The sequence below is a fragment of the Lampetra planeri genome, chromosome 63, assembly GCF_965212315.1.
Source record: "Lampetra planeri chromosome 63, kcLamPlan1.2.h2, whole genome shotgun sequence".
Lineage (NCBI taxonomy): Eukaryota > Metazoa > Chordata > Hyperoartia > Petromyzontiformes > Petromyzontidae > Lampetra > Lampetra planeri.
In genome coordinates, this window is record NC_136169.1 from 2805204 (window position 1) to 2828291 (window position 23088).

Sequence of the window (23088 nt, forward strand, 5' to 3'; positions counted from 1 at the left end):
CAGTGTGTGGAATGTTTTTCTGTGTGAATTACAATGGGAAACAGATCCCAAATGAAGTTAAATATGCACCTATCACAAAGGAAGTGTACGTGAATGACACCAATTATACCTGCGCAAAAATAATTTACATCAAAGAATTAAAAAGACTAATGGACATTTACGACTTAATAATTGTAAATATTTACCAAGGAGACCCTCGCCCCTCCTCGCCCTGTCTCAATGGCTATTGGGAAGAAACCGCTGACTCGGGTTTGATCTCTCGTCCCAGGCAGAGCTTAGTAAATCAATGATTGTGTTGTCTTATATAGTTTAGCATCTAACTCAAGGACCCATAACGCAAACGTTAACCTGCTTAGCAGGCTCGGGTGAACGTAACAACACAACAAGAGTTGAGACGGACTCGAAACAGACAACGCAACAGAGACGGACAGAGATTAAAAAAAAATGATTATTTTGAATCACACTGTGAACTTGAATCGTGACAATTTATCATACATGCCCATTCTCGAACGCGACGAGACCAAAGTGCCGGCAGCCAGCACTCTGCTCCACTGCACACAAAACAAGGCGTGCTGCTCATCACCACTTGACGATGGGTGTGAGCAAGTGGTGGAAATTCCACATTTCTCATGACGGGAACCGGTCTTTCCACAGGAAAACAGGCGTACACATGTACAATTAACACCTCGATGGAAACATCCACGACGCTACTCCTGTTCATAAAAGTGTAAATGGCACGGATCAAACCGCTACTGGTGCCTGGTCACTCAAGTCTTTTATTAAACCACAGGCTCTGCTCCAAGGCATGACAACCACAGTTTCGACAACACTGTCGCAATCGTCATGCTTCAGTGAAAAGCGGAAACAAATAAAAATGCACTCAAGACACTCGCGACGTAAGAAGCGGACACATTACAAATCCCGCGGTTCGTGGGGGCAGCCAATATTCTACATGGGCAACGTCGCCACTCGGGCCCTGTAACAACACACGGACATGCCCTCGACCCATATTGGAAGCCAAGTCTTGTGAAAAATGTTGTGCTTTGTAACGCTGCCGAGAGAGGAGGAGGGAAAAAAAAAAGTCTTGAACCGTGTTGAATCCACACGAAGACCTTACAAAAAAAACCCTTGGCATGCGGCCCACCCAGTGAATGTGGTCAACACCCCACTGATGTGTGACCATTTCACCTGGGGGTCAAACGCAGGTGCGAGGGAGCCACCGGAGAGAGTGTGCAATGTCACGAGAAAAGTTGACACATAATCTGCTTTGAATGATGAAGCTTAAATGGAAGCTTTTGACAACGTTGGGCCAGAATAATACAAACCCTCACCTTGGACAGACACTCTCGCGAAAATGATTATCATATTCAACTTGTTTACCCACGAGAGCCTCAGGACTCTTTTTGCAAGAGGGTCCTGCCAAATGTTTGCGGGAGGGGTGACGTTGTTGTGCGTCTCTGTGTGATCACCAATTGAGTAATTTGATTGGCCGATAGCATTTACATTAGCCTTTTGTTGTTCTTAGCTACGAAAGGAAACCAGAGGACTCGGATGAAACCCATTCAGAACGGAGAAAGGCGCCTCTCCCATCCCCCCCCGCCCCCCCGAGTAGGGAATTAAAGCCAGACCCTTCTTGCGAGTGTTCCCGCTGCGCCATTCGAGTTTACCCGCGACAAGAATGGATCTCGTCTCTGCCGAGCCTACGCACGTGTATGTACGCAGACGTGTCTTACGTTCAACTGAATTTTGCGCCATGCGTAGCCACACCCGTGCGCCGATGTTGTGTGCATTTCGGGGCACATTTACGCAAAGGGAGACTTTCTTGATACTCTTAGTTTTTTCGGTAAAGTCACGTAGGTAAAAAATAAAAAAAAATTCTTATTTAATTTAAAAAAATTTTCAAAATGAAATTAAAATTAATTATGTTATAATTTTTTTTATATTTTTTAAAATAAATTTTTTCTTTCAAAATGAAATTAAAATAAAAAAACAAATTTTCATTTTTTACCTACGTGACTTTACCGAAAAAACTATGAATGATTACAGTCACGAAAGCTTCAAATCTAGACTTTCTTGAGCCTGGCGACTAAACACGCCGAGGGCATGGGCCACGCGGACGGCCGACATGGCCCAGTGAAGGTGACCGCGTGACAGCAAAACAACAGGAGGAGCCAGTGGCGGCGAGTGACGGGACGCTTCAGATGCCACCAGGACACCGGGGCATGAATCCGCACAATAATCCAGCGTCCCCCCTGGCGGTTACAGAGACCTACGTGGCCAAGGGCAAAATCGGGATGGTTTCGCAGTCAGTACATTTCAACTGAAATTCACTTAAAACATCGCACTAACACTTACTAATAAGAATACTAGTACGAGTAAATTGAAAGCTCGACCGAGCAAAGCCTCGGCTGAGTCTTCACGCCTCTTTGCAGAGAGGCCCTGCTGGTAAATGTCAAGAACCAAGTCCTTTTTGATTTATACTTTGCACGAAACAAAGCAACAAAAAAATCCCACCCTCCCACACACACACAGGAGAGCACCACTCAAACTCGGCTATCGCAAACAAAACATCCAGCCAAAAACCTACTTGCCACAACTACCCCCATCGCAGGCAGAAACTCGTGAAAATGTCTCGCGTGTGCGCAACACACCAACTCTAACAGACATCGACTACACGCGTACCACCGCACAAGGGGGGCCAGCTCAATATGTTGCTGTCTTTTCTTGGATTTTCTGTTTGCACAAAGTCACTTTAAGATGTTGTCTTGTTCATGTTTTTGTTTGTTGCGGTTGCACCCGATTCAAGAGCCGAATGGCTCACAGGGCTATACCTAATAAATGAACTTGAACCACCCACGGGTGAAGCCACCCAGACCTGGGTCGAACGCGGGCTATTGCGTTTACACGACCTACGGTGGACCAAACCTGCACAGATGCTGAAGGGCAGGTGAAATGTCACGCGCCATGCAACCCAGTGACCGGTCTAGCGCAGTGTTCTTCACTGCAATGCCACCGCGGCCCCCTGATTTGCTAGCCCCCGACAATACGCAAATGTGAAAACACTCCCTCGTGCTGTCACAAATCAAATTGTTTCAAATGCGTGGCGGCCCTCGGCGAAAGCCGCATACGCCGCTCCCTGTGAAAATTAGTGAAGAACGCTGGCCCAGGGGCACGGCAGTTGACTCGACGATCATTATTGCACTGCGTCATTTCAAACGTGAAATCTGTCCCGTTAAAAGGAACTCTAGTGGCACTCCTGGGTTTCGGCGTATTGTGTGCATACGACACGTTAAATGACCGCGCAAAATGTATGCTTGTGACACGTGGGTGATCGATGCAGTAGATACGAAGGTCGCAGCTTTGTGAACTACGGCGCTTGAACGAGAAGACCGTCGCGTGAACATCATGAATAAGCAACGGAGGCGTACGGTGAAAAAGGAAAACCGCCAGAACTGTGCACCGTGATGGAAAGCTGGAGAGTGAAGTATTTATGGACGCGTAGCTATAGGACCTATGGGGCCAACACTTGGGATTCAAAACAACGACAGCGGGGAGGGTGCTTAAAATTCAGCTCCGATTGTAACCTGGCATGAGATTTGCCCTGAGCTGCCCTGGCGACTTGAATCACATCGCAGCCGTTTGGCAAATCTCGTCAGTGCTACCTGTGGAAATTATTTTCTAAATTAGCGACGCCCTTTCATCGTCAGTGTACCCCAGCAGCAGTAGCAGCAGCAGCAGCAGCAAGCGAGCGACTGCGACCACAGGGCAACACGGCTGAGCCGAGGGATTGCCTCGGCCAATCGCGCACGAAGGGCTTGACACGTACATCGAATCCTCGTTTAACGCGGCAGTAGTAGATGCGTTCCTGAAATGTGCCACGCCAAGCGAAAACAATTTTCCCCATAAATAATGTGACGATAAAGTTTGGTTGCGATACGATGCTACTACGACTACGCACACCGCGCGGTGAGGTGGTGGGACAGATAACGGAGGGAACCCCGCCACTGCGTTACTGTTTCATTCTGCGTTCTGTAGCACTCAGCTGCTCAGCTCAAGAAAGTAGTTCGTCGTCGACCGCGCAGAACCGCGTTATAACGGGGCGCGCGTCCGGCGTTATAACGGGGGGGGGGGGGGGGGGGGGACGTCTCGCGTTATAACGGGGGAGGGACGCACACTTTCGCGTTGTGCGAAAAGTGTTCCCGAATGGAAGAACCGCGTCACAGCGTCACGTGGGCAAGCGCGCGTTAAGCGAGGAGGCTTTCCGTATGGTGGCGCCTCCCTCAGCAACTCAAAAGCACCTTACATCTCGCCCCCCCCCAGTGGCATTCGTCCCCTCGCGGCACAATGTCGCGGCACCGGCATGCGTCTAAAACGTCGGTGGTCGCCGTTCCACATAACGGCGTTAGTGGACTTTGGCTATACAGGGGGGGGTTTGGTAAAAAAAAACCACGACGGCCGTACGTTTCATCTGTGTGCGCGCGTTCACTTGGCGGCGTGCGTGTGCGTGCGTGTAGTTCAGCGTTAACCCGAGGAATAAATCGGACGTCGTTGACCGGGAGGTGTCCTCGCCGAATTCCCCGGGGGACTTTGAACGGCAACATCCCGCATCTCAGGGTTAACTGCCCCCCCCACCCCATGCCCCTCTCTCCGCATTCCGAGTAAATCTGCGCATGAGTGGTGGTGGTGGTGGACTCGTGCAAAAGCTAGGCGGGTGTAACCTCATCCACGGCCTCATCGATCGCGATCCATCCTTAGCGCTCATAGTGCCACGCGTGCGAGAGCCGATCGTTTAGAATGTATGCAAACTATAAGCAGTGATATGCTGTTAAGATCAGGCTAATGGAGCAACAACAAAACTGTACAGAATGAGACGTAATACCTAGGAGACAATAAAAAAAAAACATGAAATTCTTGAATCGTGCACCGAGTCAAGACCATTCACCGAACTACTTTGGGGTTTCATTGATACCTGCTTATTACATACCTACTTGCTGTACCTCCCCCGTAAAATCAGGCAGGCACAGTGCTATTTACCACTCACTTTGCTCCTCGGCGGACCTTTCTTGTTATCGTAACGCTTGTGACCCATTGCTCGTTTTCCAGTTTAAAAAAATTGACGTATTCTTGAAAATGACAACAGTTCTAAGTGTATAAAACATCAGAATGGGTTGGGTGCAACAGGGAGGGGGAGAGAGACAGGGTCGATGGAAAAACGCGCAAATGAGAGCTGGACAATGGCTTCATCGTGAGCGAGACGACCAAGGCAACAGCCATAATCACCAATGGTTCAAACTGCAAACGCCAATGAGAAAAGTAACTTAGTAATACAAACCTGTCAACCCCTTATCGGTGCCTACCTTATTACAGACCAATTCAGACCTTATTGGTCACCCCGTGCTCCTTATAAATCTCAACGTTCATCCTACAAAGTCCCATCGCAAGGGAGAAACACAAACAAATAGAAATGTTTTTCTTTGCCCGTATTGAAACGGCTGTACGCCGTATGGACTTGGAAACTCAATTTCCCTGTACAAGAATGCGGGGTAAATCGTAGGGGCAGACAGGGATGTGACATCATCGTTTCTCTCTCTCTCATCTTCTCGTCGCAGGGTAAAGAAACGATGAATTGAGTGCGCGCACGTTTTTGCGTTCCGTGCCGACCGCGTCCGAACCGCGGGCAGAGCATCTGGACGCGAGCGAGAGGCCAAAGCGTTTTTTTTTTCCGGCACGGAAACTCCCGAAGGACACGAGACCCAAGAGACGCGTCCGTAGGCCTTGGCGCAACAACGTTCCCGGAACGACTCTTTAACCACCACCTCTAAAACCAGGGGGGGGTCCGGCAACCAAAATAACAAAAGAGTCATTTCTTTTCAAATCCGTTAAAAAAAAAAAACAAACTCAATATTTCACGGGCCGCAACACATTGTGAAGAAGACGTACATACATGCGTTACGTCGCGAAGCAGTCCATAAAGATTCTAGATTTGAAGCTTTCGTGACTGCAAGGATTCATATTGTTAGGTTTTTTCGGTAAAGTCACGTAGGTAAAACATCAAAATTAATAAAAATAAAATAAAATGATTTTTATTTTATATTAATTTTGATGAAAATGATTTTTATTTTATTATATTTTTATTCATTTTTATGTTTGACCTACGTGACTTTACCAAAAAACCTAAGAATATGAGTCCATAAAGAGCCGCGTGCGGTTCTGGAGCTGCAGGTTTGCCGACCCGGCCCCTCCTGCTCTAAGCTGTGCTCTTTAGCTGCGTGGTGGGACACAAGTGGTCACTACTCTGTGCCTGTACTTAACGCGCTACGTCCCCCCCCGCTCCCTGCCCCCGCACAGGTGGGCAAGACCAAATTAAGTGCAAAAAGAAAAATGGAGGGTGTTTTGTGCAGTGTACTCCGCTCGCAAAGCTGGTTTGTGAATGTGAGCCCAGGGTATGAGCCCTGGGCACGAGCGACGCTGGTTCAGTGGCTCCCCCGACGACACCCGCCGTCGACGCGAGCCACCTGAGCCGCCCACTCTCGTGGACGCTTGAGGAGGTAGGGCCCGAGGTTACGACAACACTTGACTGCGCGGGTCACGGACCAGCGTGCGGGCTTCGTTTAGAGATTCCGTTTGCGTGTTGGTCGGGGGGGCGGGGGAGGAGGAGGGGGAAGGAGGGGACTGTCCGCCGAACTCCTCGCACGGAACGAGCTGCCATCACTCCCCGGTGAAATGTTCGGCGGTCGAAGAGTTGATTTTTCATTGACGGACTTGACACGACGGAGAGTGCGAGGATGATGCTTCGGTTCTTCTTTGGCCAGCGGAGAGCCGTGTCGTCGGGTGGGGCGGGCGGGCGGGGTGGGGGAATGGATTGGGGAACACACGCCACTTGCAATTGTGCGATTTTGGCCGGAAACCAAATTCCACTTTAGTGCAGGGAATGAACGGGCCCCCCCCCTCTCCCCTCCTCACTCCCCAAACTTCCAATGATTTCCCCCCCACAAAAGGAATCGGGAAGGAAAAAAAACGGTCTCCTCCGGGGCTTGGCTCATTCAGCATCGTCAAGTGGAATTTCGTTTGGCCTTTAAAACGAACGCAGTCGACGGCACCACGAGGATCTACGAGGACAACCCGGTGGGGCGCGCCGGGTAGCTGCGTCGCCTGCTCAACCAGCGACAACCTGTGGACGACTAATGCTCCATCTAGCCTGGGCGGGTTTTTAGTTTTAGAGTGGAAGCTGGGGATGGGGAACCTTAGGGAATTCGCAGTGGTAAAATGCGTGGCTCACTTCAGCCAACACATTCCCCAGCTCCAGAAGAACCACCGTTTAGGTTCTGCTCAAAGCTTTTTTATTATTTTACTTTTTACAATCTGGGCTTTGTGAACCTGTTCCGGATCTCTGTGTCCACACACACAGAGCCACGTGCCAACTTTTGGGAATAACCCCGAAAATGAGGCGAGGGATCTTCCTCCTGTAACCCCTTACGCCATTCTTCTACACCGTGCTGGCTGAGCGCTGTGCAGTCAAAAGTGAGCGGGTTTCACCGGTGCCTGTGTCCGCTAAAATAGACCCTCAGGGATCTGGAAAAAAGCCAAACAAGGAGGTACAAAACCGAATTCATATTTTCTTATTGTTCATTCGCTGCTTGCTTGGCCGACTCTACAGCGCCCTCTCCGTGCCGGAGAGTCCGGTGAAACCTCCGGTAGGTCGGTGAAGCCTGAAATGTGGACCTTGCGTAGGCGCTGGCTTCAGCGCTTCCCGGCACAGACCTCGGTCTCCCGACACAGACACCCCCCCGGGGCCTCCCTGAACCTGACGGCAAAAAAAGGCCCTCCCGCAGACACGCCTGCGCGCTGCTCGCATGCGTCGCCAGCATTTGTGGGGTGTTTTTAAACCAACGGCCGCCAATTGTTGGCGGCCCAAACCTGACATTACTCTGACGCAGGGGTTCCCTTGTGAAACAAAAACCCGGGGTGGCTCGTAGTGTGAATCGGATCTGGAGCGGAGCTGCTGCTGCTGCTGCTGGCGTCAGTCTGTGGGTTCATGCGTCGTTGTGACGGACACCGCCCACCGCCCGGGGCCAGTAGAGCGTCACCGACGCAATGTGTCCGTTCGCCATCACCTACCGCGCACACACACACACCACAAAGACAAATTTCCCCCGTATAGCCTTTAATTAACTGTAGGGGCTGGTGCTGTTAGTGAGTAGCACCTATGAAGGCCGGCACGGCACACAAGGGGGTGGGTAGCCAGCACCACGCCCGGCCTCCTTTCTCTCCCCAGTGGTGATGTTTACTACACACCACACCAGGCACTCATTTGTGGGCTAAGTTTGACCTAGGGGAGGCCCAGGATCGGTTCAGATAATCATCACTTGTGTTGGCCGGATTGCTGGCAACGGTGCGTTGTGTGAAGAGTGTTCCCTGACAGAAGAACTGCGTTAAATCGAAAACGCATCGCGTGAACACCGCGCGTTAAGCGAGGATTTTTCATGTTCCCCTCTAGCACCCGAATAGCGTGGCAAGTCGCTTCAATGCCACAGCCATGCGAACTGAAGCCACGAACCGTAGGTGAGAAACCCCCCCACCCCCATCCCCCACCTCTCCAACTACGGTGAGCGCTAAACGCACACGACTTCAAATCCCGCTCATGGGTTTACTCGGCCCATCATCCTTCCAGGACGGATTCAATAAGTACCACAATGTGAGAAGCCAACTGTGGTCATCCTACAAAAAAAATCCTGCTTCACCCTACCTCCCCCCCCCACCTCACCACGCTAATGCCAATAGAGATGAGAGCCACAGCTGGTACGTAGCGTAAACCACCGTCACGCGAGCTCCGGTCATCCTCGCTAGCAGCGACGGCTTCTGGCTGGCCGTCGAACAAAGACGGTCACCACATCCCGCGCATTCAGTTCTGCTTCCGCGGCCGTCTGGAACGCTCTTCCTTCAGATATTAGGAAGCCACTGGAGCTTTACACTTTTTAAAATATTCCAATTATCAAGGTCGGCTACGTACGGTACGAAAGAATTTCAACTTATATACATATATGAGCAGGGAAGCAGCCTTCACTTGCACTGAAAACAAAGGGGCAAGCAGCATCCTCACCTCAAATATCATCCTTTGGAAGCCATAGCAGAAGGTGGAGCCAAATGGGTTCGTGTTGTTAGCAGACGACGACCTGAATACACACGTGTGAGATTGCGCAATCCACAGTTTTACAAACTATCATGCCGACCACTTTGTGCTTCCGATAAGAGCCCCCCCCCCGCCCTCCTTAAACGCCAGGGCCGTCTCGGAGAGCTCATTACACCACACACAAAGGGCACGCCACCAAATGAACCGCAATACCTTGCTGCGACCTTGTCAAGGAGCATAAACTATTTATCGCGCGAACCCCGGTCATCCTCTCAGCAGCAACGGAGGCTTTGGGTTAGCCGTCAAAAATTAACCCGTAAAAACAAAGTTTTTCACTATAAATCCTTTATATGCGTGGCATCGGGGCGGCTAGAGTCCTCTCGTCCTCTGGCTTGAGATGGCTGCCACCTATGGGTCAGATGATTGTCTGGCAGCATTAAACAATTGGTAATTAAATATTAAAACATTTTTCCCACGAAAATGCATTGTCACGCACAACGAGTCTGTGTGCAAAATGTCAGCTCGATTGGATAACGGGAAGTGGGTTAAAAAACGACCGAAAGATTTGCACGGTCCTAAGCAAGCAAGCGAACTTAATATAAAGGATTTAAAAAAAACAAACGGTGGTTACCGCATCGCACGGCGCTTTCGGATGCGCTTCTGCGGCCATCTGAAACACTCTGCTTTCCAATATAAGGAAGTCGCTGGAGCTATGGACTTTTAAATCATCGAGAGTGACTGACTAATTTCTTTAAAACTGTCTTCTTGGTTCTTTTAGTAAAGTCACGTAGAAGGCAAATAATAAAATAAAAACATAATAAAATACAATTCTCACGACGTTTCGACCACAACGCAAGCAGCCGTCCTCAGGTGAAAAACAGGTCTGTCGGAAAGACAGCGTCTGAATGAGACAGACCTGTTCTTCACCTGAGGATGGCTGCTTGCGTTGTGGCCGAAACGTCGTGAGAATTGTATTTTATTATGTTTTATTTTTATTATTTTATTATTTCCCTTCTACGTGACTTTACCGAAAGAACCAAGAAGATGAATCCCTGCAGTCACAAAAGCTTTAAATCGAAATTCTTTAAAACTGCTTTTAGTGTTGTTTGTTGTCCTTTCCCCACACCTCCGATTAGCACGGTAGGCTACGTACGATGCAAAAGAAGTTCCACATACTTACAGACTAAAGACTGCTCGCAGGCCAATATCGATACACATCGTGCCCACAGGGACAGCCACTGCTGGAAGTCCCCCTTTGAATGTTTGAGCTGAGATGTGATGCAAAAAGGCACTTTCAGTTGCCGAGGAATTTCAGTAACGCCAGATAAATGCAAAGAGATTATTATTCATTACTAGCATTATTGTTCATATGTTAAGCATTGTCTATGCAACAAAACGTAAACTCCTGCACTTGTGGTCGCAGCCAAATGTTTTGCTGTGCGCTGAGGGGCTACTCGTATAGGGCTTAGACAGCGTTAGTGGCACAACTGGCGCGGTAGATCCCTCCACGGCATCGTCCCAGCTGATTTTGCTTCTATCATCTCTCGCTGCTGTCCCGTCCTCTATGCTACCAATCTCCACTGTCCCTCTCTGCGCCGCCCTCGCCCTGCTGCGGCCAATCTCGCTCCCGCGCTCCTTCTCGGAACCAACTCCCCTGGAACCAACTCCCCCTGCAGGACTCGGAGCAATCATCTTCACTATCACCTTCTTAGGTTTTTTCGGTAAAGTCACGTAGGTAAAACATTAAAATTAATGAAATAAAATAAAAATCACGACGTTTCGGAGGCAACACAAGCCTCTGTCTTCAGGTGGAACCGTCACAGCCACGACAGCTGTATCAAGTAAATGAGAGATTGCAGGAGCTACCACCTGAAGACAGAGGCTTGTGTTGCCTCCGAAACGTCGTGATTTTTATTTTATTTTATTAATTTTAATGTTTTACCTACGTGACTTTACCGGAAAAAACCTAAGAATATGAATCCTTGCAGTCACGAAAGCTTCAAATCTGGAATTCACTATCACCGGCTTCTGTTCCTTAAAACAAGCCCCCATCGCTTCTCCCCGAGCCCATCATCATCCTGCTACTGCTGCTCCTCCCTGCCTCTCCCCCCCAGGTACGACCAGGCCTAGCCCTATCACTACCCCTTATCACCACCCCTACCCCCTATCATGACCCCTATCACTACCCCTTATCACCACCCCTACCCCCTATCATGACCCCTATCACTACCCCTTATCACCACCCCTACCCCCTATCATGACCCCTATCACTACCCCTTATCACCACCCCTACCCCCTATCATGACCCCTATCACTACCCCTTATCACCACCCCTACCCCCTATCATGACCCCTATCACTACCCCTTATCACCACCCCTACCCCCTATCATGACCCCTATCACTACCCCTTATCACCACCCCTACCCCCTATCATGACCCCTATCACTACCCCTTATCACCACCCCTACCCCCTATCATGACCCCTATCACTACCCCTATCACTACCCCAACCCCTATTACAACCTCAACCTCTTCTTAACCACTCCCACCTGTTCTTCAGTCATCATAACGACACCACCACTTTTAATAACAACCCCACTTCTTTATTTCAACCACTGACATATTATGTACAATGCTATTATTCTTCTTGGTTCTTTCGGTAAAGTCACGTAGAAGGGAAATAAAGTAATAAAAATAAAACATAATAAAATAATTCTCACGACGTTTCGGCCACAACGCAAGCAGCCGTCCTCAGGTGAATAACAGGTCTGTCGGAAAGACAGTGTCTGAATGAACACCACCAGGCATGGCAGCGTATATTTAAGCTGGGGTGGTGTTCATTCAGACGCTGTCTTTACAACAGCCTGTTCTTCACCTGAGGACGGCTGCTTGCGTTGTGGCCGAAACGTCGTGAGAATTATTTTATTATGTTTTATTTTCATTATTTTATTATTTCCCTTCTACACGAGTTTTACCGAAAGAACCAAGAAGATGAATCCCTGCAGCTTTAAATCGAAATTTAATGTTATTATTTTTATAAAGCAGTCGTGGGATAAGGTGTCGCTAAATAAATACATGCAAAATACGGGACAAGAAGGTAAGATGCCAATCCTCACCTGTTGAGCACCACGGGATGTTCCATGGGATGGGGGAGGACCTCCTGCACCGAGTCCCACTGCACAGCGCAACATCACACACGCAACAAAGATCCCCCGTGTAGCCTTAACAGACTGTAGGGGCAAGTGCTGTTAGCGAGTAGCACCTATGAAGGCCGGCAAGGCACACGAGGGGGTGGGTGGCCAGAAATACGCCTGTCCGCCTTTGTCTCTCCAGTGGCGATGTTAACACACCGCACCAGATAAACATTTAAGGCTGAGTCGAACTAGGGGAGGCCCAGGACCGGTTCAGATAATCGTCACTGGTGTTGGCCGTGAGCGGAAATCGAACCCTGTTTACTGGGTTCGTAGCGCAGCACGCTAACTGCTACACTCCCACAACTATCAGCTCACACAAACAATCATCAGCTCACACAACGCACACACACAACTATCAGCTCACACACACGATGCCGGAAACGCACACAACAGCGCTGGCAATATAGGGGGGTTTCCACCATGGCGAGAAGATGTTATCTATCTCGAGGCCGAGGATTCGATACCAGAGCCTTGCGATGCCGTGCAGTATATTAACCAAATAGGAGCGCCAAAAAACGATGCAGAGGCTTCAGAAGAGAAAAAACAGAGGACGATACAATGTGGATGTACACTAGACTGTTGCATTACAGACACGGTGGTAACAATGATATAAGAGAGTGTGAGGCAGTCAGTCGTAGGCAGAAGAAAAGAAAAACGTGTTGCGCCTAGACTTGAATAGGGGGGAACAGGGAGCCGACAGCACGGATGGAAGGGGTGGAGGAAGACAGCCCCAGGCTGTGGGTGCCGCAGAAGAGAACGAACGACCATCGATCGGATCAACAGCAGAGCTCGCCGTACAGACGGTGCTAAAACGAACTAGTATTTTTATCTTACCAGGTAAGGCCCACTGAGCTATGTAGCTATTTTTCAGAAGCGACCTGGCCACAAATGATAGCTCAACGAAGTGGCTTATCGCGTAGAAATGTATAACAGCCTAAATACTCTAAAAGCGTGATGTCGATTCGAAACGTGGAGGGAAAAACCGGAGGACCGGGAGAAAAATTCACGCGACCATGAGGAGAGAGTGATATGCAAACTCCAAATATACAACAGGCGTCAAGGCTCGGGATCTAACCCGTGACATCCTGCATAGCAAGCGAGTTAATGAGTTAATGATGACGTCACCCTGCTGCTGCTCTCTATAATAATGGGAGACAGAGCAGAGCCTCACCATTCTGGCGAATTGCCCGATGATGCTGGATGCAATTACCAGCGAAACGTCGTACTCAAATTGTAAATGTTGTGGTTTCACGCTTCAACACACCGGTGGGCTAAAGCAGTGAGCAATTTTGTCTTTTGTCAACGTGACACTTTTTTACTGATTGGCCGTGTCGGGTGGTGGAGGGTTACGACACATTTATAAATAACGCGATCTAAACCCAAAAACGTTGATTATGAATACCAAGCGAGGTAGTCAACATCTCCTAGCCATTGTGGCGCCCCCCACTCGCCACTGTGGTGCCGAGCCACGGAGCGCTACGCGCGTAAGGGGACAAACCCCCGCTAGGCCGTCTCTTCGCGCGCACCGCTCTCTCTCTCGTCACGCACGGCACTCACCTTGGTGTAAGCGGTGATGACGAACGGCTCCTTCTGCAAGTCGCTCGAGTCTGCGAACACAAAGCGGCCCGTCACGATGCAGTCCCACTAAACGTAGTTGCGGTCGCCCGACTGAAGGTCGCGGACCTCGCACACAGTCAGTCACCACCGGCGCTACCAGGACGTGGAAATTGAAAGGCCTCTGAAGCTATGAAGAGATTTCTCCACGTGTGGATAAAAAATATAGTTTGTTGAACTATCGCTCCATCTCCACGGAAAACGTCCTATCGGGGCGTGTTCTCCTCCTTTGACTGCCACTTCTTTTCCGGTCTCGACCGGCGGTCATCATCGTGCCTACTGGCGACAACGTGTGCACACTTTTCAACTTTTATCACAAATAAGAAGTTGCGCTCGGAAACCAAGACTGTCTCAAGCTAATACAACTGTCGCCGGAAAAAACATTTGATTGTGAAAAAAATTACCCTGCGAAAACATTTCTCAAATGGGATTCTGCAAAGGGGCAATATCGTCCCCCCCCACCTGCGAAAACTTGACAGGAACATCCTGACAAAGAGTCTTTGAGATTCAGTTTTCATGGGTAAATTAGCCGGGCGGTTGGTGGCTATGCACGTGGCTGCCTGTCATTCAGCACCGTGGAGGCGGCAGCAGCGAGGATTGATGGATCACCGCACAGATGTTGTGAAACTGCCTTTCCGTGGGCGTTGAGGTGTCATGCCCTGGTTTGCCAAGAGGAGGCAGTACAGCAAGAGGACTAATCGCCATCTGTTTGTATCTGTATGGTGGATAGAGCGTTGTCCCCTCGCACGTGTGGGTATGCTCCGGGTGGATCAGGTTTCCCCCCCACATGGATACACACTCATTCATTAATTGGCTGAAAACAACTTAACCCTTTCCCATTCCAATGTACGTACGTGTACGTCATCAGTTTTTCTTCAGATTCTCTTCCGGTGATGTATGTGTAGATCATCAGAACAGAACCGGAAGGAAAACAAAGATAACTTTATCGTCACCGAGACTCCCACAAGGCCATACGGTGAGGAGGTGTGGCACAGTTTGGCATCAGCTATCATAGAGTGCGGTCGTGTCACTACAGTTCTGTGCGGTGAGTAGTGTTTTATAAACAGCGTTGCTACGCCCCTCTAACTAAAGCTAATGCTGAGCCGCTCACACGTTCCGAGATTCAGCGGTGAACGGGAGCCACACCCTGCAACTTGCGGTCGTCTTGGAACGGAAAATGGTTCAAATAAAAACCCAACGTAGCGGCAGGAGCCCCCTGAAAATGAGCCCTACGACTCGATGTGGCTCTCCTGGAATAAAAAGCAAGTAAACCGCAAATAAAACAAACGTGAAGTGCGAACCAATTGACGAAACACGTTTCTCCGTGCAAGAGCGACGTGCACTTTTCAAGTCGAAGTGAACGACAGAGACGCTGGTTGCCCTCTGCTGGTGTTTGCGCTTTGAATGGGCCCTGGGCGAAGCCGACGAATGTTGAGGGGGTGGAGATGAGAGTGAGTGCTCACCGAATCGAGAAGAGATTGGGATCCGGAAGTCGCATCGGTGGTATCTGTGGATAGAGGAGCACCAGCGACATTCTTAGCCCTAGTCATCGCTGTGGGTGTATCAGACGCTTCGTGTGCTATTTCAGAAAACAAAAGTTTTGCTGGCTGGTTTCCAGCCTAGACTCCTGGCTAGCTGTTGCCGCGCAAGCACGCGTGTGTGCGAGGTTGACGTCACCGGCACATCTACGCGATATCGTCACCTGAATCGCAGGGCGCTGCGCCGTGTACGTGACGTTATGCCCGCCCCCTATCCACCCTCCACCCCGGCTGTGGATCCACGGCGATCGTACTAACATCCTACTAGATTGAAAAACAGTTGCTGGCCGGCTGGATAAGTCCACAGGGCATGAGGGCTGCTAGTTTGGTAATGAAGACACGTGCTAAACATTTTCAAGCCTTTAACTCAGCTCCCAAAACCAGTCTTTAAAACAGTAGTACAGTCATCATTATACGGCAACTCAAGAACTGCTTTTTGTATTTAGTTTGTTGTCCTTCCCCCCCCACTCGCGACTTGAGTACTATTATTGATTTCTTACCAGAAATTATCTTTTCCGCATTCTTAAGTGTAATTTTATTTCGTCTTGGGGCTGAATCGGTTTTCCCAAGGAACGCGTACTCCCAATTGCAAATCGTAAGTCAATGGGTAAAAAAACAGGGGCTCGACAAATGGAATTTCACTTTACGCACAAAAGCATTAGGAACGTTTCGATTTAAAGCTTTCGTGACTGCAGGGATTCATCTTCTTGGTTCTTTCGGTAAAGTCACGTAAAAGGGAAATAATAAAATAAAAACATAATAAAATAATTCTCACGACGTTTCGGCCACAACGCAAGCAACAAACTCCTCTTGATATGCAAATTATTTTGTCAAGGCGCTCTTCCCCCCTCCATCCCAGCTTAAATAGACGCTCCAAGCCTGGGGTGTGTCATTCAGACTCTGTCTTCTCGACAGACCTGTTCTCCACCTGAGGACGGCTGCTTGCGTTGTGGCCGAAACGTCGTGAGAATTATTTTATTATGTTTTATTTTTATTATTTTATTATTTCCATTCTACGTGACTTTACCGAAAGAACCAAGAAGATATTAGGAACGTATCCGTTCGGTATATCATGGAGGGATGGCCAGGACTAAACGATGGGCATGTGACTCGATGAAGAGACCGCAGGCGATCGCACCACGCGCCGCCGGCGTTTGGCGCGGCACTCACATATTGAAGTTGTAATGTCCCGGGTAGTTTGTGTGCAGCACAAACTTCTTCACCTGATGAGATGCCGCGTCAAATAGAATGTCCTGTGGTGGAGGCGGGGGGCGGATGGGGGAAGGGGGGGACGCACACAGATGGCAGATGGCGTTAACTGCTTTGCCCGTCGCGTGGGAGACGTGTTTCATCCTTTCCCCTTCAGAGACGTCTGCAAGTTGCAGGGTGGTGGGTGTCCCGTTCATCGCCAAATTTGGGAACGCACAAGCGGCTCAGCATTAATTTTACTTTGAGAGGCGTTGCACCGCTGTTTTTATAAAGACATTGTGCTCGCCGCAGAGGTCCGTAGCTACACGACCGTTGCACTTTACGATCGCTGGCGCCAAAACTGCCACGTGCCCTTTCCCTGCACGAACATGAACATGTGTACGTCACCGGAATGGGAATCGGAAGCCAAATTGATGACGCGCATGCACGTCATCGGAATAGGAAAGGGTTAAGATGATCATCATTGGGTGTGTGCAGCGTGTGCAGCATGGAACGAGTCAATTTGTCTTTGAGTGCGGAGGAGTGAGGCCTTCTGGCTAGTGGTGGTGGTGGCAGTGGGCCGTGATGGACTTGAGTTTGTGAATTTCTGCTCGACAGCGAAGTTAGAGAGCCCCCCCCCCACCCCCGTGGTGAGTGCTCAGCCAAGAGCTCACCACTCCCAGAGTGAAGTAATTGTAGAAGTAGTCGTTGCACTTGGAGGGCACCTGCTTGTGTGGAGACGCCGAATGAATTTTCATCTAATGAGGAGAACAGAGAGCGGGGGAGAGAAACCATCGTAAAACACCCTTTCTCTCCGACAGGTGTCATTTCTCCACGGAAATTGATTATCCCACGAGCTGTAACGCGAATCAAAACCTGCCACATTGGAGTAATTCACCTCCGAGTCTACCTTTTAATGCTATTTCAACTATTAAACCTATTTTGATTTAAAGCTTTCGTGACTGCAGGGATTCATATTCTTGGTTCTTTCGGTAAAGTCACGTAGAAGGGAAAATAATAATAATAAAATATATAGTTTAATATATTTATTATTTTATTATTTCCCTTCTACGTGACTTTACCGAAAGAACCAAGAATATTAAAACTATTGTTTATATTACCGGGAAAAGGCCACTGAACGGTTAGCTCTTACTTTAGAGATGACCTGGCCACACATGATAGCTCACCATCTCAGTGGCTGACATCACCACATGTGGGAATCTATAGTCGCAGACAAAGCATCTGTGCGTGTTTCTGAAATGTGGAGGGGAAAACCGGACACCAGGAGAGCAATCCACACGACCACGAGGAGAGAGACACGCAAACTCCAAATACACAACAGGTGTTAGGGTCGAGATCGAACCCACAACCTCCTGCATAGCAGGCGAGGTTGTTAACATTTCGCCACCGTAACAGGGGGAAATCGGTGTGCATCCGTCTCCCTGGGCGTGACAACGCAGTGCCAGCATCAGAGGTCGCAAACGGGTACCCGATACCAGTACCCTACCCGATACCCGGCTGCCCGTACCCAGCCGGGTACGGGTACCCGTTTGCGACCCTGGTGCGGCCGGGTACAGGTACGGGTAGGCCGTGAGTCACTGGTGAGTAACCGTTTGTCACTCATTTCCCAACGTCTTGTCTCTTCTCACAATTCAAATTCCTAGAATCAACCCACCCGCACCTGCAACATGGCTTCATCCCAGAGGTCGCAATCGGGTACCCGTACCCTACCCATACCCGGCCGGGTACGGGTAGCCGGTTATCGGGTAGGGTACTGGTATGGGTACCCGTTTGCGACCCTGGTGCGGCCGGGTACGGGTACGGAATCAAAACCCGTTTGCGACCTCTGGGCAGCATGCGTCACCGCCGCGTGAAGACGTAGGGGCAACGGGGGGGGGGGGGGCGGGGGGGGCTCACCTTGTCCTCCGATTTGTAGAAGACCTTGTGGGGGCAGCCCAGGGCGGAGGACACTTCCTGGCAATGATCGCCGAAGCGCACGCAGCGGTCGAACGCCTGCAGCTTGGTCTCGGCTCGCATGACCGGGCCGCATCCTGAACGGTACGCACCGCGCGTCATGAGCCACGCGATGCTGCCGTGACGCCGCTGCCTGCCCCCCGCTCATCGCTCCGCAGAGACAGCAAGGGAGGCGGACAAGCCTATGGCCGCCGCTTCGCTTCGTACGGCACACACTAAAACTCATAATCAACGTTTTTGGGTTTAGATCGCGTTATTTATAAATGTGTCGTAACCCTCCACCACCCGACACGGCCAATCAATAAAAAATTAACCCGTAAAAACAAAGTTTTTCACTATAAATCCTTTATATGCGTGGCATCGGGGCGGCTAGAGTCCTCTCGTCCTCTGGCTTGAGATGGCTGCCACCTATGGGTCAGATGATTGTCTGGCAGCATTAAACAATTGGTAATTAAATATTTAAAAAATTTTCCCTAAACAGTGTAAAATTTTGGAAATTTTCACGAAAATGCATTGTCACGCACAACGAGTCTGTGTGCAAAATGTCAGCTCGATTGGATCACGGGAAGTGGGTTAAAAAACGACCGAAAGATTTGCACGGTCCTAAGCAAGCAAGCAAACTTAATATAAAGGATTTAAAAAAGTGTCACGTTGACAAAAGACAAATAGTTCACTGCTTTAGCCCACCGGTGTGTCGGCAATTCGCCGATGGTGCTGGATGCAATTACCAGCGAAACGTCGTACTCAAATTGTAAATGTTGTGGTTTCACGCTTCAACACACCGGTGGGCTAAAGCAGTGAACTATTTGTCTTTTGTCAACGTGACACTTTTTTACTGATTGGCCGTGTCGGGTGGTCGAGGGTTACGACACATTTATAAATAACGCGATCTAAACCCAAAAACGTTGATTATGAATAATATTGGTCGCGAAAGCCTGCTATGTGTTAAACACATTAAAACTACACTTTTCTTTTTACCAGGTAAGGCCCACTGAGCTATGCAGCTCTTTTTCAGAAGTGACCTGGCCACAAATGATAGCTCATGGGAAGTTGGCTCATCACGTGGAAATTTATAGCAGCCAAATTCTCTAAAAGCGTCATGTGTATTTCAAATTTGGAGGGAAAAACCGGAGGACCTGGAGAAAAATCCATGCCACCACGGGGGAGAAAAACACGCAAACTCCAAATACACAGACGTCAGGGTCGGGATCGAACCCACGACCTCCTACATGCCAGGCAAGACAGTAAACTACCGTGGCCTATCGGTGAACAAACGAGATGTATCAGTTGTGCTTGCATAGGTGTGGGTTTGTATTTGCATGTGTGTGTTTAAATATATAATTGCCATGGTGGTGGGAAGTGGTGGCGCAGTGGTTAGCGCATTACGCTACGAACCCGGCGACCTGAGTTCTATTAACGCTAATATTTGAACCAGTCCTGGGGCTCCCCTAGGTCGACTTAGCCTCAAATGAGTACCTGATGTGATGTACAAACATCGTCTCTGGGGAGACAAAGGCGGCCGGGTATGGTTCTGGAAACCGATCTCCTTGTGTGCCGGTGCTCGCTAACAGAACTTGCCCAAGAGAATCAGAGCCAGACAACTCGGATACTGGAGGGGAATATATTTGACCCGGGCAACAAGGCTGTGTTCCTAAATTGTAGCGCCATATCTCCGTCAATTGTGTCACTTCAAGAGGCCTGGTGAGTGGGTAGCGGTGTTGTGAGCTGGAGAGTGAGTAGTGTCCCGAGTCACCTGGAAAGCGGTGTTAGTGAGGCGGGGTAATGCAGTGAGTGAATTGGTGAATGGGTAGCGCGGTGAGCTGGAGAGTGGTGCTAGAGTAGCGGTGGTGTACAGTGAGCTGTGTATGTTGAACTTCTTTCGCACCGTACGTAGCTAACTATGCTCATTGGAGGCGCGGGGGAAGGATAACAAATAAAACACAAAAAAAGCACTTCTAAAGAAATTCGTTTTCAATCAAGATTATTTAAAGTGCGTGGCTCTAGTGGCTTCCTAATATCAGAAGGAAGAGCATTTCAGACAACCGCCGAAATGCAAATGAACGCGCGCGATGCGGTAACCGTCTTTGTTCAACGGCCAGCCAGAAGCCGCCGCCGCCGCTGCTGCTGCTAGCGAGGATGGCCGGAGCTCGCGTGACGGTGGTTTACGCTCCGTGCGGTGTCGAGCCCTTGCCTGTCGTCTGCAGTTTGAAGCGAAGACCCGTGGGTCCTGAGCTGTCCCTGAGCACGTCCACACTCTCCGCGTACACGTTTCCACCGAAGCAACTGAGCGGCATTAGGGGGGCCCTGGGGGGGGGGACGGCGAGTGAGGGGGGGGGTTGGGCGGAGGTGGGTGAGGGTCAGAGGTCGCAAACGGGTTTTGATTCCTTACCCGTACCCGGCCGCACCAGGGTCGCAAACGGCTACCCGTACCCGTACTCGGCCAGGTACAGGTAGCCGGGTATCGGGTAGGGTACGGGTATCGGGTACCCGGTTGCGACCTCTGGTGAGGGTGCAAGAGACATTGACCAGAGCAGATATGTTAAACCTTTACTGTTCCGAGATGCCTGCAAGTTGCCGGGTGGGGTGTCCCGTTCACTGCTAAATCTCGGGAACACGCAAGCAGTGAGCGTTAATTTTATTTAGAGAGGCGCCGTTCTTTTTAAAGACACTGCACTCAATGCAAAGACCTGTAACGACACGAATGCACTCTATGATAGCTAGCACCAAACTGTGCCACAAGTCCTCCCGCATGGGCTTTTACTTCCGATCCCGTTCCGATAGGCGGCCGCCTTTGTCTCCCCAGTGGCGATGTTTACACACTGCACCAGGTACTCATTTGAGGCTGAGTCGACCTCTGGGAGGCCCATGACCGGTTCGGATAATGGTCACTGGTGTTGACTGAGCAGGAATAGAACTCGGGTCACTGGTTTCGTAGCGCAGCGCGCTAAGCACTACACTACTGCTCCCTATCACGTACAGACACATGCACGCACGCACACACACACCTGGTGTCCTGTAGCGAGTTCCCTGTGTAAATGTACATCTTCTCCACCGTGGCCCCATTGGGGATCTGCAAGGACGCGAGGCCATGCGCGTAGTGAGGCTGCAAAGGAAACGGGAGAGCAACCGGTGACGTGTGGCACGTGGCGGCAGGCAAAGGCGGCACGATGCTCCACAGCGCAGGGATCGCTGCCACGTTAAACTATAAAAAGTATAAACTATTTTTCTTTTACCAGGTAAAGCCCACTGAACTATGTAGCTCTTAAATTTCGATTTAAAGCTTTCCTGACTGCAGGGATTCATCTTCTTGGTTCTTTCGGTAAAGTCACGTAGAAGAAAAATAATAAATTAATAAAAAATAAAACATCATAAAATAATTCTCATGACGTTTCGGCCACATTGCAAGGAGGACGGCTGCTTGCGTTGTGGCCGAAACGTCGTGAGAATTATTTTATTATGTTTTATTTTTATTATTTTATTATGTAGCTCTTTTTCAGAAGCGACCTCGCTATCATAAATGAAAAGCTCAACGAAGTGGCTTCTCATCATGTGTAAATTTATAGCAGCCAAATACTCTACAATGCATGTTTCTGAATGTGGAAGGAAAAAAACGGAAGACCCAGAGAAAAATCCGCGAGGCCACGGGCAAAACACGCAAACTCCAAATATACAGGTCGGGATGGAACCCACGACCCCTGCATAACAGGCGAGGTCGTAAACATCTTGCCACCGTGGCAACCCGTTGACTGCTTTCAGAATCTGTCAGCGGTTCCAGAAGTCGGCAGCCAACGGAGATTTCCTTTCGGACGCACGGATTGGCATGCGCGGACGTAAAATTAAAATACGGCAGCGTGGGTTACGTTCGCCCCCTTGTTTCTCAGCTACAAAGTCAAGGCGCAACCCTGCAACTGCTCGCTCACGCCACTGCTGACGGGTCGTCACTTCTCCGTGGCAGCCCCCACTGTCTGGAATGCCATGATCCCACTGCACATTCACAGCAGCAGCAGCAGAAGTGTTCAATCAACACCGACTTTGAAGAGATACATCTTCTTGGTTCTTTTGGTAAAGTCATGTAGAAGGGAAATAATAAAATAATATTAATAAAACATAATAAAATACAATTCTCACGACGTTTCGGCCACAACGCAAGCAGCCGTCCTCAGGTGAAGAACAGGGCTGTTGGAAAGACAGCGTCTGAATGAACACCACCAAGCTTGGCAGCGTATATTTAAACGTCGTGAGGATTATTTTATTATGTTTTATTTTTATTATTTTATTATTTCCCTTCTACGTGACTTTACCGAAAGAACCAAGAAGATGAATCCCTGCAGTCACGAAAGCTTTAAATCGAAATTTAAAGGAGACACTTAAAGGTCCCACCAGTTCCCCCGCGACAGTGAACTTGGTTCCGCACCTTAGGAGTCACGGTCAATTATGTCTGTGAAATAT

The 23088-nt window shown here is 49.5% G+C and overlaps 1 protein-coding gene across 2 annotated transcripts in view; it reads right to left on the bottom strand.

Moving 5' to 3' along the window:
- Positions 1 to 7227: 7227 nt before the first annotated feature.
- Positions 7228 to 23088, bottom strand: part of LOC144736848 (phagosome assembly factor 1-like) — a 28676-nt gene continuing 12815 nt past the window's right edge. The window contains exons 7-16 of one of the 2 annotated variants that reach the window (XM_078619497.1): positions 21645 to 21742; positions 20831 to 20943; positions 18583 to 18716; positions 17340 to 17423; positions 16648 to 16730; positions 15403 to 15446; positions 13883 to 13932; positions 12248 to 12306; positions 9101 to 9173; positions 7228 to 8114 (exon numbers count right to left, since the gene is read on the bottom strand). In XM_078619497.1, the coding sequence (XP_078475623.1) occupies positions 8034 to 8114; positions 9101 to 9173; positions 12248 to 12306; positions 13883 to 13932; positions 15403 to 15446; positions 16648 to 16730; positions 17340 to 17423; positions 18583 to 18716; positions 20831 to 20943; positions 21645 to 21742 (819 nt within the window). In that variant the 3' untranslated portion in view covers positions 7228 to 8033. The remainder of the gene's footprint in view (positions 8115 to 9100; positions 9174 to 12247; positions 12307 to 13882; positions 13933 to 15402; positions 15447 to 16647; positions 16731 to 17339; positions 17424 to 18582; positions 18717 to 20830; positions 20944 to 21644; positions 21743 to 23088) is intronic. The other variant, XM_078619496.1, reaches the window with a different exon arrangement.